At 35.4% G+C, this 14,844-nt stretch overlaps 1 protein-coding gene across 1 annotated transcript; it reads left to right on the forward strand.

The window, feature by feature from the left end:
* Positions 1-3,840: 3,840 nt before the first annotated feature.
* Positions 3,841-6,180, forward strand: LOC113288111. Its single transcript, XM_026537063.1, has one exon. The coding sequence runs from the start codon at positions 4,493-4,495 to the stop codon at positions 5,780-5,782; it is 1,290 nt and encodes a 429-aa protein (XP_026392848.1). The 5' UTR covers positions 3,841-4,492; the 3' UTR covers positions 5,783-6,180.
* The last annotated feature ends 8,664 nt before the right edge of the window (positions 6,181-14,844 follow it).

A 14,844-nucleotide genomic window follows, 5' to 3' on the forward strand; every position in this document is an offset into this window, starting at 1 on the left:
TCAAACGTGAGTTTGCACTATGAGAAGGCAGTGGACGGGGGGTGATCAAACGCGCAGGCGATCAAAAACCGCGGACGGGTGCTGAGAATCTGCGGGAGGGCGATGATAATTCTCCAACGGTTAAAAAGCTAACGGTCATATTCTCAACGGATACATCTTTGAAACCTATAAATTCCTGATTTTGAAACTCTTTTTCACTCATACCACTCTACTCTCTTCTTCCTCGTTCTTCTAAAACAAAATCTTGCTATAAAATGAGCAATCTGGTAAGAAAAGTCGAAAACAGTTTAAGGCAAAAAAGAGATCGCAAACATGATACTATACCGAGGCCTCCCACAAATATAGATTGTACTCAGAATCGTGAAGCAGATTTTGCTTCGTCGAATGTCGTTGCTGCTCCATCATTAGTTGAAGGTCGTGTGTCGAGACATCATGAGCGGTCTGATAGTTATTTATGGAATGAGAGGTGTATTTAAAGACTTAAATGATGTTTATATTGATCTACCCCTGCCGTCCGAGAAAGAGTTGACAGTATACCTGGGAGGTGTTTTATTCTATGAAGCCCAGAAAACAGAACAACAAAATTACGAGAGTATTGGTAGAATGGTGGTGGGGAACGACGCACACGTTCCATTTCATGGATTTTGAAATTGATAAGTCTGTTTAACTAAAATTAAAATTTATTTTTAATAAATTATTAAATAATCCAAATAATTAATTGTAGTTGATATTATTCTTGTAAATAGGAATTACTCCCCTCGATTTGTATTTCATTTGTAGGATTCCAAGTGGAGTGGGAGAGCATGTACCATTCAACCAAAATGGATAGGTGTCGAATAATAAATGACACATGCTTCTTCCCTTGTTTTTAGAATCAGAAGTACTACGTGTAGATCGTAAAAATTTAAAAGGAGGTGGAATACATTATTCAGCATTGAAGAAATTTCTCTGACATAAGGCAAACTCAACAAATGTAGCTGAATATCCTGAAATCGAAAGAGTGTTTATTTTATGGTTATTGGGTCAGACGTTCTTTCTAAACTAAATTACTGTGGCTCATATTGGTTGGCTTGAAGCGTTAGAAGATCTTGAAAAAGCGCCACAATATAATTGGCGGTCTACAATTTTAGCTGAAATGTATTGTGAACTAGATCAAACGTCCATATGTATACCTAACTTCATTGGTTTCCGGGACATCATAGAGGTAAGTATCTAAATCACTATTTTTAAATTTAAAGGATTTTTATGAACAAATGTAGATAAAGTCAAAATACTATATTATGGAGTAATTTGCAGTACTTGTGGTATACCTACTTCCATGTCGGTAAACCAATTCTTAAAGACAATACTCATAAACTTCCAATCCTGGACATGTACTATACGAGTAACTGGGTGAAGGACACTGGTGGCGACGGGTCAGTTTCCAGTTTTGTTCAGAGGTATCAACATATGACTCGGAGCCACAACAATGTTGTTGTTCACCCTTACGAAAATTTTCCTGAGTTTGTAAATCAAAATGTACAAGTTATTCTTGATTTTTCTTTCCGAAGAGTTGTTATTTAAACTTTTGAAATGGAAAGAGGAGTTTGGTACATGGGAGAAAGACTTTTGTACCAGTTACGTGGGATGTTTGCAATTGCAATTAACCCGCCACGATAGATGCAAACTTCCGCATCAGATTTTGACCGGTTAAGACAGACGTCGTGGGTGAGGTATGAACTAAACATACATGTGGATATTAATGAAGCGCAATATGTGAACCGGTACAAGTCGATTGCAAATACTGTAATTGGTACACACAACATGCACATCTATGGGTTTGATTTCTCAAGGTTATCACGCCTGGGTCTTGATACAAACACCGTTCATAGCCAGCCGCCTCCGGAAGATCCATGCTTTATGACTTACCCCACTACGAGTGTAAGTTCTTCATCATCTTCGTTTAATTTGCCCGAAATCCGTTGGGAGATGTCAAGTATTACTTCACAAGGTGATCCAACCACAATCCGCATTGTTTCCCAAGCTATGGAACGTGATTATCCTTATTACAATGTGGATATCAGTAAGGATGAGTTGAAGAGACAACTTAACGATATGTGTTGGCTGGCTTGGAAAATGGGGCTATACACTTGAATGTGTGTCGGAAATGGCAAACAAACACAATATTTGAATTGAGTCCAACTGTAAATGATGATGGGCGTTCACAGTCTTCCGATTCTACCAGGAGCAATATATCATGGAACGAAAATGATACAATGGTGGGAGAAACACAAGTACCGCAAAATACTTCACTACAAACTGTGCCTATATCTCGACCTCAAGTATATCACTCAGATGCTAGGCGCATTTCATCATCATTCTCGCCCTTCAACCCAAATGACCCTTACTACATTGTTACACCACCAACACAACAACAAACTGGTTATACATTTGGAGGACCGGTACTTTCCAATCGCCTAGTGGTGTTCAAGCATCTCCTTCTCCTTATTCAAATTTTGCAAATTTGTTGGCAGGTGGGGACATCCCGCATCTTGGAGAATGGACTCCAGGCCAAGAAGATAATAATGGGTGACGTTAGAGAAATTGTAACTTTTAATTCTGCTACATATGTAATTATAATTTTAATCAATTAAAATTACGACTTTTTGTTGAAAACAAAATACATATATATTTAAAATTAAGCATTACATTAACATTACTGAGAAGTATTAGGTGGAACAACAAAGAAGGGTTGAAATTGTTCAATGCCTTAAGGATTTCGAAAAGAAAAATCATTCTTTTCCATCTTCGCCATTCCTCTTTTGATCTTGTTACCAACTCGTCATCTATTTCGTCCCAGAGTCTAAAACGATTGACTTGCATGGTTAAAATTACAAATTCATCTACTTCTTTCTTAATCGACTAAAAATGATTTTCTATGTTGCGTATAGCACGACGACTCGGGTTACGAGTATCGCTAGAGAACCCCTCGTGAATAACTGCCCATAAATTCACCCATGGATAGTGTGTTGAAGCAAGCTGAGTTAATAAGGAAACATAGTTTCTACAAGTCGCTTCATTTTATTTTGCAGTTTACGGAGCTCGCCGAACTAACAAGGGTCGAGACATTTTTCGACTACTTATTGAAGTAAAGTTTTTTTTAAAGCTCAAATGAGAGAGTAAAGAGACTAGAGGGTGTAGAATATGTGATTATGGAGTTGAAGTGAGGAGTATTTATAGAGTTGAAAATTTTAGCCGTTGGGTGATCAGAGTTTGTAGCCATTGAGATATAGCGTTTGGCGTTTGATATAAACTCGCTGACGGATTTTCTTTAGCCGCTTGCGGGTAAAGTAAAACCACGAGGTTCTTCTGTACCCGTCGGCGGCTCAACATCATCCACGCGCTTTTACATCAAACACGCGTCTCTTCATCGTCCACACTTAACAAACCGATGAATTTGTTGTTTGTTCATTCGTTTTTCATATTTGTTAAATCCATAATGCGGATAAAATGAACAATCCAAGATTCATTGAGTCATTAGGAAATCCCCTTACTTTTATAAAACTCATACCAACGCCATACTAAACCGACCTTAATACGGAGAAGTCCGAATGAGTGAAATTGTCAGTCATTCGACACTGATAACACAGCGCAAATTTTTACCAACAAAAACAATGTCATGAAACAAACAAAATAACCATTCAAAGTACAGATATTGACATCATCATCTAGAAGAAGCTAGAATTAAAGAAAAAAATAGAAAAAGGAAGTTGCATTATCTTGGATAAATAAAAAAATAATAAAACAGAAAATTTTAGTCATACGGAAAAAGAAAGAAAAAGAAAAGTTATACTAGTATTCCAACAGTTCTAATTATCCAGAACATAAATATAAAAATAAATTAAAATCCTCCTCACACGTATAATAGAAAGTTTTTCAGGCTAGAGTCGGTCTTTTTTTCAACAAGATTAGATTTTATTCTTCATTTTTGCAGTGTTTTACTTAATTACTGCATCTCCTCATCTGCAAAAGGGTCTCTGAATTTAATATCAGCTAAGGTCATCGACAGATCTAGATTTTCTGCCACAATTTCCGCTGGAATCCTTATTTTTTGACTTTCGGCAAAGGCAAGAAAAATATATATAAACAAGTTCGTAGTTCACTTTCTTGTTTTCCTTCTACTTTTAGTTTAGTCTTTTGATCAAAGTTGTTTTCAAATTCCTTAGTTTAAGTTTTATAGATATCTGTGAGCCGACCCAGATTACTGTGCAGCAATTTTGTTTTTTAACCTCCTCTGGATTCTCAGCTTGTTTGTTTTAGAAGAATGATATAGTTATCTTGTTCTGTTAATTGTCTTTGTTAATTCCTTTAAAAGGGTTTGTTTGTTTCATAAGTTGGGATCTGGGTTTTTCTTTGCTTTGTAGTTTCCTTGTGTTTAAGAGAATCCTGTTTTAGTCTCAGTTAAAAGTTCTCAATTTTTCAATTAGGGTTTTAGTTTGGGTAATTTGTGATCATGGATGCTCGTCAAACTGTTGTTTCACCATTCAAGAACTCGTCGGCTAATCAATTGAGGGAACTTGGGGTTAGTAGCAGGAATGAAGTCATGGCTAAAGATTCAGATGGATGCATAGGTGTTCTTGAGGTTTATATACATGAAGCTAAGGAAATTCACAATATCTGCATATATCAGAAACAAGATGTTTATGCAAAGATATGTTTAACTAGTAATCCTGAGGTTACTGTTTCTACTCGGATTATTAATGGTGGGGGGAGGAATCCAGTGTTTGATGAGTGTCTTAAACTTGATGTTGGAACTATTGAGTCGTCGCTCAAGTGTGAAATTTGGATGCTCAGTAGGGTAAAGAATTATCTTGAAGACCAATTGTTGGGGTTTGCATTGGTACCATTGTCTGAAATTCTAGTTGGGAATGGAATGCTAGCTCAAGAATTTTCACTCTCGTCAAGCGATATGTTCCATTCCCCAGCTGGGATGGTCCAGTTATCATTGTCATACAGTGGAGCTTCACCAGATGTTTTGGCAATTCCTGATCCGAGCCAGTCTCTTTCTGCTAACAAAGCTTTACAGGGTTCAGAAGTAGGCGATTCAATTCCATGTGACTATGTTAAGATCGAGTTCCCTGATCCTCAAATTGTGAATGAAAATGATCAGATGGTATCAGATTATTTTGATATGCAATGCAACACTGTGGAATCTCAAAGCTCTGAGAGCTTGGGCAATTCAGAAATCGAGAATCATGCTAATACAGATGTATCTGCTCATGTCGTGGAGAAACCGTTGGCCTTCAATAATCTTGCAAGAATTGAAGCTCCAAATACTGATACACCCCAGAGCAGTGTTTCGACAAACGGCGGGTCTCCTTCGGCTTCAGTTACAGCCAGTTCTCAATCCAACTGTGACACTCCAGGAGCTTCAAAGTCTTCCACTTCAGAACTGGTGTCACCTTTTAAAAAGAAAAATACTACTGATGCCTCAGAAACCGAGGCTGAGGCTGAATCTGAATCGTCAAATGGTGCTGAGAGCAAAAGTAAAGCATTTGCGCAGTCTGTTTTCAAGGTAAACATCGAACCAGAGCAACAAGTCGTGCAACAGGACATAGTTGATATGTACATGAAAAGCATGCAACAATTTACTGACTCATTAGCAAAGATGAAACTTCCTCTGGAGGGTGAAAATGGAAATGGAGCTACTTCAGGAAATGACAGTTCAAATTCTGATCAGAAAATACCTGCGGCGAAGGGACCAGGATCCAGAGTGTTTTATGGGAGTAGGGCTTTCTTCTGAGCCTTTGTTTGACTGGTTAGAGGATTCACAGGTGACTTGTAGCCATTAGAATCAATTCCTGGTAGTAATGGTATGCAGTAAGTAGTAGTAACGGTAAGCTTTTTATGAGTAGTATTGTAGTAGAATGTTTGTTTATGTATGTTGTGGATTAGATGATGCAAAGAACATCGACTTGTATGTTATCTTGTCTTTGTTCTGTTAGAACTGAAGTTTAGTCCGGTGGTGATTGTTCTATGAACATTTTCCTCTAACCAGAGTGTTTTTACATGTATTCTAGGCTTTAGTATGTTATCGGATAAGTATTTACATGCTTTTGTATGTTACATCTGGACCATGTTGTTGCCATTATCTATTTTAAGCCAGTTAATTATGAACAGCTTTAAAGATTTTTGTTCTCATTTTATCTGAAGTTTTATTGTACAAAACTATAGAAGGTCTGATCCAAAAAAAACATCTGCAAAAGACCCTAGTTGCGACCTCGGATTCTCAAACTCTATTTGTTACTTTTGATAGATTCTCTAACTCTATTTATATTTTTGAAACAGCAGTGCACACTGAAATACTGAATAAAGATTGCTTTCTGCTCGCTCATTTTAAATTTGATTAAATTAAGAAAGCTTTAAAATTGAAAGGTGAAAGTTGCTGAGCGGCAGATGCACTGTCGTAGTGAAGGATTGGTCGTTGCCCAACACCGGAGTGTTCATGAATAGAAACTTTTTTTTTTGCAACTTTTTGGCCGTTCAAGATTTTGGATACTCTTTGATGTTTCGGAATCATTTTGAAAGATTATAAACAGAAATTTTGGGCTGTCAGTTTTAGATCTCCTCCCTTGCAGGAGTGTCGACCTTTTCAGAGTCTTCGACAGAGGGTGGTATAACCGTAAAAAGTATGTAAATCTGGTCTTTCCCTAGAGGGTGGTAAAACCGTAAAAGTATGTAAATCTGGTCGTTCCCTCTTGTAAGCTCATAGTTTGGTGGGCTTGGGTTACTCTAATTGTTGAGACTATTAGTCCCACATATGTATCCCGCGGTTTATAATCTTTTGGGCCTCTCCACTCAATGCCAATTGATTTTGAGTTGGATGTCCAATATTCTAAGATAGTATCAGAGCAGGCTATTTGCGTTGAGTCATTGACCGCGCCTTTACTCCGCGTCACCCGATTTAATTGTCCACGTGTTAGACCCAACGAGGCTACACGTGAGGGGCGTGTTGAGATTATTAGTCCTACATTGTCTGGGCATCTAAGATCCTGCGGTTTATAATCTCTTAGGGCCTCTCCACTCATTGCCAATCGGTTTTGAGTTGGATTCCCATACTTTAATATGGTATCAGAGCATGCTATTTGCGACGAGTCATTTGACCGCGCCTTTACTCCGCGTCACCCGATTTATTGTCCACGTGTTAGACCCAATGAGGCTACACGTGAGGGGGCGTGTTGAGACTATTAGTCCCACATTGTCTGGGCAATCTAAGATCTTGCGGTTTATAATCCTTAAGGACCTCTCCACACACTGTCAATTGGTTTTGAGTTGGATGCCCATATTCTAACAATAATTTATGTTGAGTAATACCAGTAGTCCAAAATAGTGCCACTCGTGGGAAGTGTCCCTGATGTAGGTTACTTTGGGTACGGCAGTAATATCCTTTTTATGATGTTATCTCTCCTTTTTGTTCTCAAATTTCAGTCTAATTTGCGGATGATCAACAATTAGTTTGCCGATGATCAACAATGAGTTGATGGTAGTCGTAAACCAAGGTGAGCTTGACCTTTGTTGTGCTATTTTGACCAAAAATCAAGCAATTTATTTTTCTGTTTATCTTTTCTATTTTGTTGATATACTCTTCAATTCCGAAGGTTTTTGGTTAATTAGACGTGTAATTTTCGGTTTTGACGGGTTTCCACTTTCATTTGCCTCAATCTTCTTTTTCCAAGAGATAGAGGGGTTGTCAGAGGAGGATTTTGGACCCCCTTCTGATAATGGAGGATCAAGATCTTTGGATCTGAATTTCTCCCAAGTCCTAAGCAAATAACTCCTCTTAGAGTTGGATCTAAATTGGTCGTTGATTTTTTGGTACACAAAAGCATATGTCCCTTAAAGTTGATAAGAAGGCTTTTCCTAATAAATTTAGAGATTGTAAGAGAATTTTTACTTATTAGTCAGGTTTCAACAGTTGTTTTTGCTAAGGAGATTAGTAGGTCTAGTGATGGTTTTTTTTTTTGGTAAGAAATTGTCATTTGTGAGGAATGTTGTCCTTAGGACTTGGAAAATTAAAGGTAATTTTCAACTTACAGTCAATGACAAAAGCATGTTTTTTATTAAATTTGATGATGTTGAAGATCGTATTACTGATATGGAACACATAGTTATCTTTATTGCAAACCAGTTGTTCTTTGTTCTTCCTTAGTATAAGAATGTAGAGCAAGATACTGCTGAGAACCTATGTGGTTGAATTAGGCAAGTTCCTCTTTATATGTTGTGAATGCTACTGGTTTTAGCATGATTTCTAGAAATGTTGGATCTCATTTAGTGATGGATAAGCATACTCTAAATATGACCTAAATGAGTTTTGATAGGGTTTGTGTTGAAGTAAGTATTGATTATGATATTATTTCTTCAATTTTCTTGATGGTTGATGGTAAGGATGATGTTGAAGTAAAGATTGAATATAGCCACGTGTATTCAATGTCAAACTTTTGGTCACTTCTCTTGCTAAAATATAAACAAAACTAATCCACCATTTAAAGTGGTAGAGAAGTGGTCATCAAGAAGAATTTTTTTAGTGTGGATGTTAATGGTTGGACCTTAAAATCTAATTAATAAGAGGAGAAGGGATCCAATATAAACTTTTTTTATACTTCAGAAGAGGATATAAGTTCTAAGAATAAGGCTGATGTCAGACATGATTTGACGAAGAATGATGCAAATAAAATTCATGTGAATTTGGAGTGTCATGTGCTTAATGAAATTTCTGTTGTCCAGATGATGGAAAAAAAATTAAACATATCTGATGAATAACAAATTTATTTTGTTGGATAGATTGGTTGATATGGGTCATATAATAGTGAATAAAAAGAATAAAAAGAATTTGAATATTGCTTCTGCTAGTTTTTAAAGGAGTGGAGTAAAGGCTAGTGATAAAAGCCATGTTCACAAGAATGGTTTTCTGGATAGTTCTCTTGCTTCAAACCTTCTTCCAAAAGTCGAGTTTAAAAACTCAGCTAAAGATATTGTTCTTTCCTTGACTTTAAATAATATTTAAAATAGGTAGTTGGAACATAAGCGGACTTAGTGATCCCCTTAAATAATTTGAAACAAAAAATTTGATTACGAACTGTTCCCTGTCTACGATTGGTATTTTCGAAACTCGTGTTGATTAAGTTAATGAAGTTAGGATGAGGAACTATATTAGATAATTAATAAAGTTAAAACTAATTTCGCTTTGGAGAAAGCTGACTTGATCCAAAGTAAAATAACTTAGGGGACCTACTACTGATCTCCTTACCTACGATTTCGACCCATTGTTTTCCTTGAATTGTTTTCAGTTCCAAGATTTTAAAGAATTAAATCTGTTAACATTAGCTCACTATTGTTATTTTCCTGTAGATGTGAAGATGTTTTTTATTGTTAAGAATATTTTATTCCAATATATCAGTTGTTGTTTTTTTGTAAAGAGAGATCATGTTAAAAGGAAATTGTGGCATGATATCATAAGACAATTTTGCATGATAATACCCAAATCACCAATATTAAGAAAGTCATGTCAAAATATGATCATTATCACCTATTGTAACCATCATAATCACCAACTGTAATTTACAATAATGATCGACGACAATAGTGACTTCGAATAAAGAAAAACAAAATATTATACTTCTTGAAATTCTCGATGAGTTGCTTTAGTAAAAGTTTGAACCTTCAATACCTCTTTATCAAATCAAGAGGAAAAGGAATCAAACTAAAACCGATCATAAGAGCTACCTAAGATGAAATAATATTATTGTGGAATTTATAATTTTCTTGCTTATATATCAAGCTAGAGAACATTGGTTTAGAAGTTAGAGGAAAAAACGCATGAAACGTAATTTATTTATTTTTCTGACTGAATGTGGAATCATTAAACCTCAAACTAAAGCCATGACTATTCCTATCCTTACCAAGAAGATTATTAAGAATAGAATCAAGAATTTCAAGAGGCCCCACGGTGATCGATTCCACAGAGTTGGGGAAAGCCCAAGGGTACCGATTCTTGTGGGGGGCAAAAGGGCCGTTGACAAACTTGTCGTATTCTATTTAGAAGGAGAAAGGAACTCCATTTTTGTTCAGTTTAAGGAGTAATATTGTTCATTTGATTCTTTCAGTTCTTATGATTTCTTATGATTTCAGTATTGTTAGTTTGGACGTTGCTTGTGTTTGCATGCTTGCTGGTTTTATACAATCTATTTAAAAGAGTTTTCCATTGGGAAAAAAAGAAGATGAAATGTGAAATTGGTTAGGGGTAATATGGTAGGGATGAGTGCAGTTAGCTTTATATTTCCATCCTTCTTGAGTCCATTTCAACTCTTTTTGACCAAAATTCAGCTTTCCCCTGAGTCACTATAGCTTTCACTTTAACAAAAATCTAATATAAATCCTTTTTTGAAGTTTTTAGATGATGATAGTGTTTTTAATGGTGGTAGAAATTTGGTTGGGTGAGACTATATGTCTCTTTACTACATCTTTCATCTCATGATATTTTCTTAGATGTATCTACATTTATACAGATGATTTTTTTCTGTGACATTTGTTTATGGTGATAATAATTATATCACAATAACTAATATATAGAATTCTTTATGATTTCAATACTAGACCTTGGATAGTGATTGGAGATTTTAATTATATTCTTCATCCTTATGATAAAGTGGGTGGTGTTGAGAGTATGGCACATCATTGTGTGGATTTCTTGAATTATTCTCAGATTGATCATTAATTTGACATTTATTACACTAGGTGATTTTACACTTGGAATAATTTTCAGATGGATCGTAGTATTACTGATTTGATTAAGCCAGTTAAGAGAGAAGAGGTGGTCATTGCTTTAGCTTTCATTAGGTCTCAAGTCATTTTTTCAAGCCCTTCTGGGAGGTGGTTGGTGATAGTTTTGTTGTTCATGTGCATAATCTTTTTGTAGTTCTAAGCTACGGAATGAGGTTAACAACAACAAGAAGAATCCATCTTATGTGGATGATTTTAGACCTATATCTTTTTTCAATGTGGTGTGCAAGTGTATTGATCAAGATCTGTTCTATCTGGATAAAGGGTACTTCAGGGTCTTATTAGTACTAACCAGTCTGCCTTTTACTTTAGGTAAAGTTATCCAAGATATCATCATGGCGGATCATAAGAGTGTTAGGAATTATCATAGAACTTGTGATACTGCAAGATGTGCCCTGATGATTGATTTTAAGAAAGCTTAAGATCCAGTTTGTTTTGAGGTTGTTATATTTGTGTTGAAGAAGATAAGTTTTCCTATTATGTTTATCAATTTGTTCGCCTAATGTATTACTACTGCTAAGTTTTCCATTATCATTAATGGCCTTTTTATAGATATTTTGATGGTAAGAGAGGTTTGAGTCAAAGCTGCCCAATTTCTCATTACTTAATTGTTTTGGTCATGGAAATTCTTAGTTCTACTTTTGTGCAAAAAGTTCATATATATTAGGAAAATTTGGTTTCATCCTAGGTTAAGCTCATTGGTCTGACTCCCCTTTGTTTTGCTAATGATGAGCTTGTGTTCTTTAAAGGAGATGTTACAACAGCTGCTAGTCATAACTGCTCTCTGGATTGTTTCAGCAAGTGCTTGGGCCTTTAAATGAACAATCATAAGGTTGCTCTTTTCCACTCTGTTGTTGATGAAGTTATTGTGAATCTGGTTATGCATGTGTTGGATTGCTCAATTGGTGAATTGCAGGTATTAATCCCTCTGTTATCTACTAGGTTATCTTCTAGAGATTGCATCCCTTTTACTGATAAGGTTATGAATAGAATCCTCTCTTGGAAACTAAATTCCTTGTATTTACCGGTAGATTATTTCATGTAAAGTCCGTCATTATTGGTGTGGTTTACTTCTGGTTGTCTTGCTTTGTGCTTCCTAACAGAGTTCTTAAAGAACTAAACTTTTAATTTAAAAGATTTTTATGGTATAAAGATGATATGGGAAGGAAGTTTAGTCAATGTCATGTTGGCTGAGATAGTTTATGTCACTCTTTATCTGAAGGTGGTCAAAATGTCAGTGACTTAAAATTGACAAACACTAGTGCTAATTTAAGGTACATATGGGAGTTGGTTATTGGGAAGGATATTATATTGATTTTTTGAGTTAAAGTTAATCTGATAAAGGGTCGAAACTTTTGGAGTTTGATAGTTTCACAATACTCTTCTTGGTGTTGGTGAAAGAATCTTGAACATAGAGACTTAACAAATCAGTTCTTGGTTGTGGTATTATGAGATGCTTCTACTAGTAATTGCTTGTATAATAGATTGCACCCAAAAGGAAGACTGGTAGATTGGGTAAATATTTATTTTTCTGATGTCATTGGTGCCTCTAACTCCTTTGATGTTATTGATTTTATTTCTGATAGCTGCTAAAACTTTTTTGAGATGATGGACAGGATGCTATGACGACTATTGCTCAAATTTTTGTTGTTAAATATAATGATTATGAGAGAGATCTTATTTTTCGGACTTCTTCTTCCTCTAGTAAGTTTTCAATGAGGGGTATTTATGGAGCTTTATCTTCTCATAATCCTATAAGATGGACTAATATTCCATAAGATTGGTTTGATGGCCACATTCATATGCATTCCTTCACTATAAGGAAATTTCTTAGATGTGGGATTATTCAGGATACTACTTGCATATTATGTGTGCTCATATTAAAGATGGAGATCAATAGTTTGATGATTGTAGCTTCTGCAAGTCTATCTGTAAATGCATTCTTATGAAGCCTGGGTTCATTAAAAAGATGAAATTGACTTTGGATGAAGAAATAAAGTGGTGGTAGACTAACTTAAAAGCCACTTCATGCATTACCATTGTTAGCAAGATGGATTTTTCTGGTTCTATTTATCATATTTGGAGGAAGAGAAATATCAATATAATATATTTGAGACCAGTTTGAATTTGTGGATCTTTTTAGTTTTATCATTTTTCAACATGTTAGAACAGATAGTAGTTGGGGTTCACAAGGTGGAAAATACTCATATATTATGAACAAATGGAAAGTGGGGTATCTGTTACAAACTGGTGCAATAATAGATTATACTTGGCTGGATCCCGATGATGACAAAGTGACTATAAACTTAGATGGAATTTTCAAAGGAGAAGATAGGGGTTTTGGGTGCAATAATTAGAAATCCTATAGGTGAGGTGATTGTTGTTGCTTATGAAGGTAACAATCCTATCTGTTTTGTCCCATGAATGGCAGGGAATGAAACAAAAATTGAAGTTAGATATTAGGAGAAATTTGTTTGAGTTCATGTTGCCTTTGATTTCATGGTTGGATTTAGATTGTTCTCTCATTTAAATATATAATCCCCTTGGAATGTTCTTCATATTTGGAAAAGGATTAAGGTGCTTAAAGGAAGATTTCATAAGTAGAAAGTTTCCCACGGTTAAAAGAAAACTAATTGAGCAGCATAGTTTTTGACAGGTTGGTTGACGTTGAGCCTATAGGAGAATGCCAAGATTAATAATTATATCTTGAATTTAAGGAGACTCTTTCTGATGACAAGAATCAATGTTGTGGATACGAAATACCTAGACTAGGCATTTAGTTATCCAAACCTATAGAATTGAGAATTGGTAATTATACTGGTAAGGACTCCGATTACAAGAGGTGTCCATAGATAATGTCTAGCGTAACATTATATCCTAAAGGGTGTATCTTTAGGAAGTCTATAGATATTCTCTTTTATATCTTTTTACTTGTATTTTAGCTTGGAAATATGTTTATTTCTACTTGGGTGTAGTGGCTAGCTATTAAACAACTACATAATTGTTGTTGTAAGGATATGTAAAACAATTTAGGATCTCATGCTTTTTTTTTGGTTTGGGTGCCCTTAACCCAACTTACCGTATCAAAATAAAAAATAATAATCGTAAACCAAGAGAATCTCCTAAAATCCTGTGTACATATGAAGCCATTATCATATGAGATCATTGACTTATAGTGAAGGTGTTGGGATTTGGAAGAAACAGACTAAACTATATCACGGAACCAGAGAAGAAAATAGGTCAAGGATTATTTGATTTCGACTGGTATAACCAAAATCAAAATAAGGTTGCAAAAATTTACATGTTTGGTCTTGTTCGTTGGCGGAACTCACTAACAAAATCAGTGAAAAACTAACATATTTAGATTTTCATTTATGGTCCAAATATAACACCATGTAATAAAAGTGGAGTTTTCATACGGAATTTGAACTATTACCTACTTTCATAGTTTTTATTATTATTGTTATTATTATTTTTTAAAGCATGGAAATGTATTAAACTATAAAATGATTACAGGAGGATATGTTATTCCCAAGGAGTCATTTATTACAAGTCGATTGATAAAAGAAGAGATTGTATGGTCCTGAAAGGTGAGAGGATTTTTTGCATGACTGCCATCCGCCGTAAAGTTTGCCAGACAATCTGCTACCTTGTGTTCGTCTGATAAGACCACGTTTTATGTTGCTAGCCGTTGAATAAGAAACAAATCGTTTCTCATCATCTTCCCTGTAGTTGTGTTGGACAATACACTGCGAATTTGGTGCATTCTCTGTTTGATTTCACAAATCATACATGTTAAATACCAAGGTGGTTCCAAGTTAGATTTTAGGAATCTCAACAGATTTTCTAAGCTCGTTTCGAATTGTACTTTGGGAAAATCCCACTGTGTTTTTGTTCTTGATACTATCATCATTGTCCGCATTTCAGTTGTTAGAGCGGTAATGATACCCAAAGGTTATGTCACTGCAACTAAATTTCTTTCATCAGAGTTCCTCCATATAAATCTTGCGTCGGCAGCTCCCACAC

This window comes from Papaver somniferum, chromosome 6, assembly GCF_003573695.1.
Source record: "Papaver somniferum cultivar HN1 chromosome 6, ASM357369v1, whole genome shotgun sequence".
Classification (NCBI taxonomy): domain Eukaryota; kingdom Viridiplantae; phylum Streptophyta; class Magnoliopsida; order Ranunculales; family Papaveraceae; genus Papaver; species Papaver somniferum.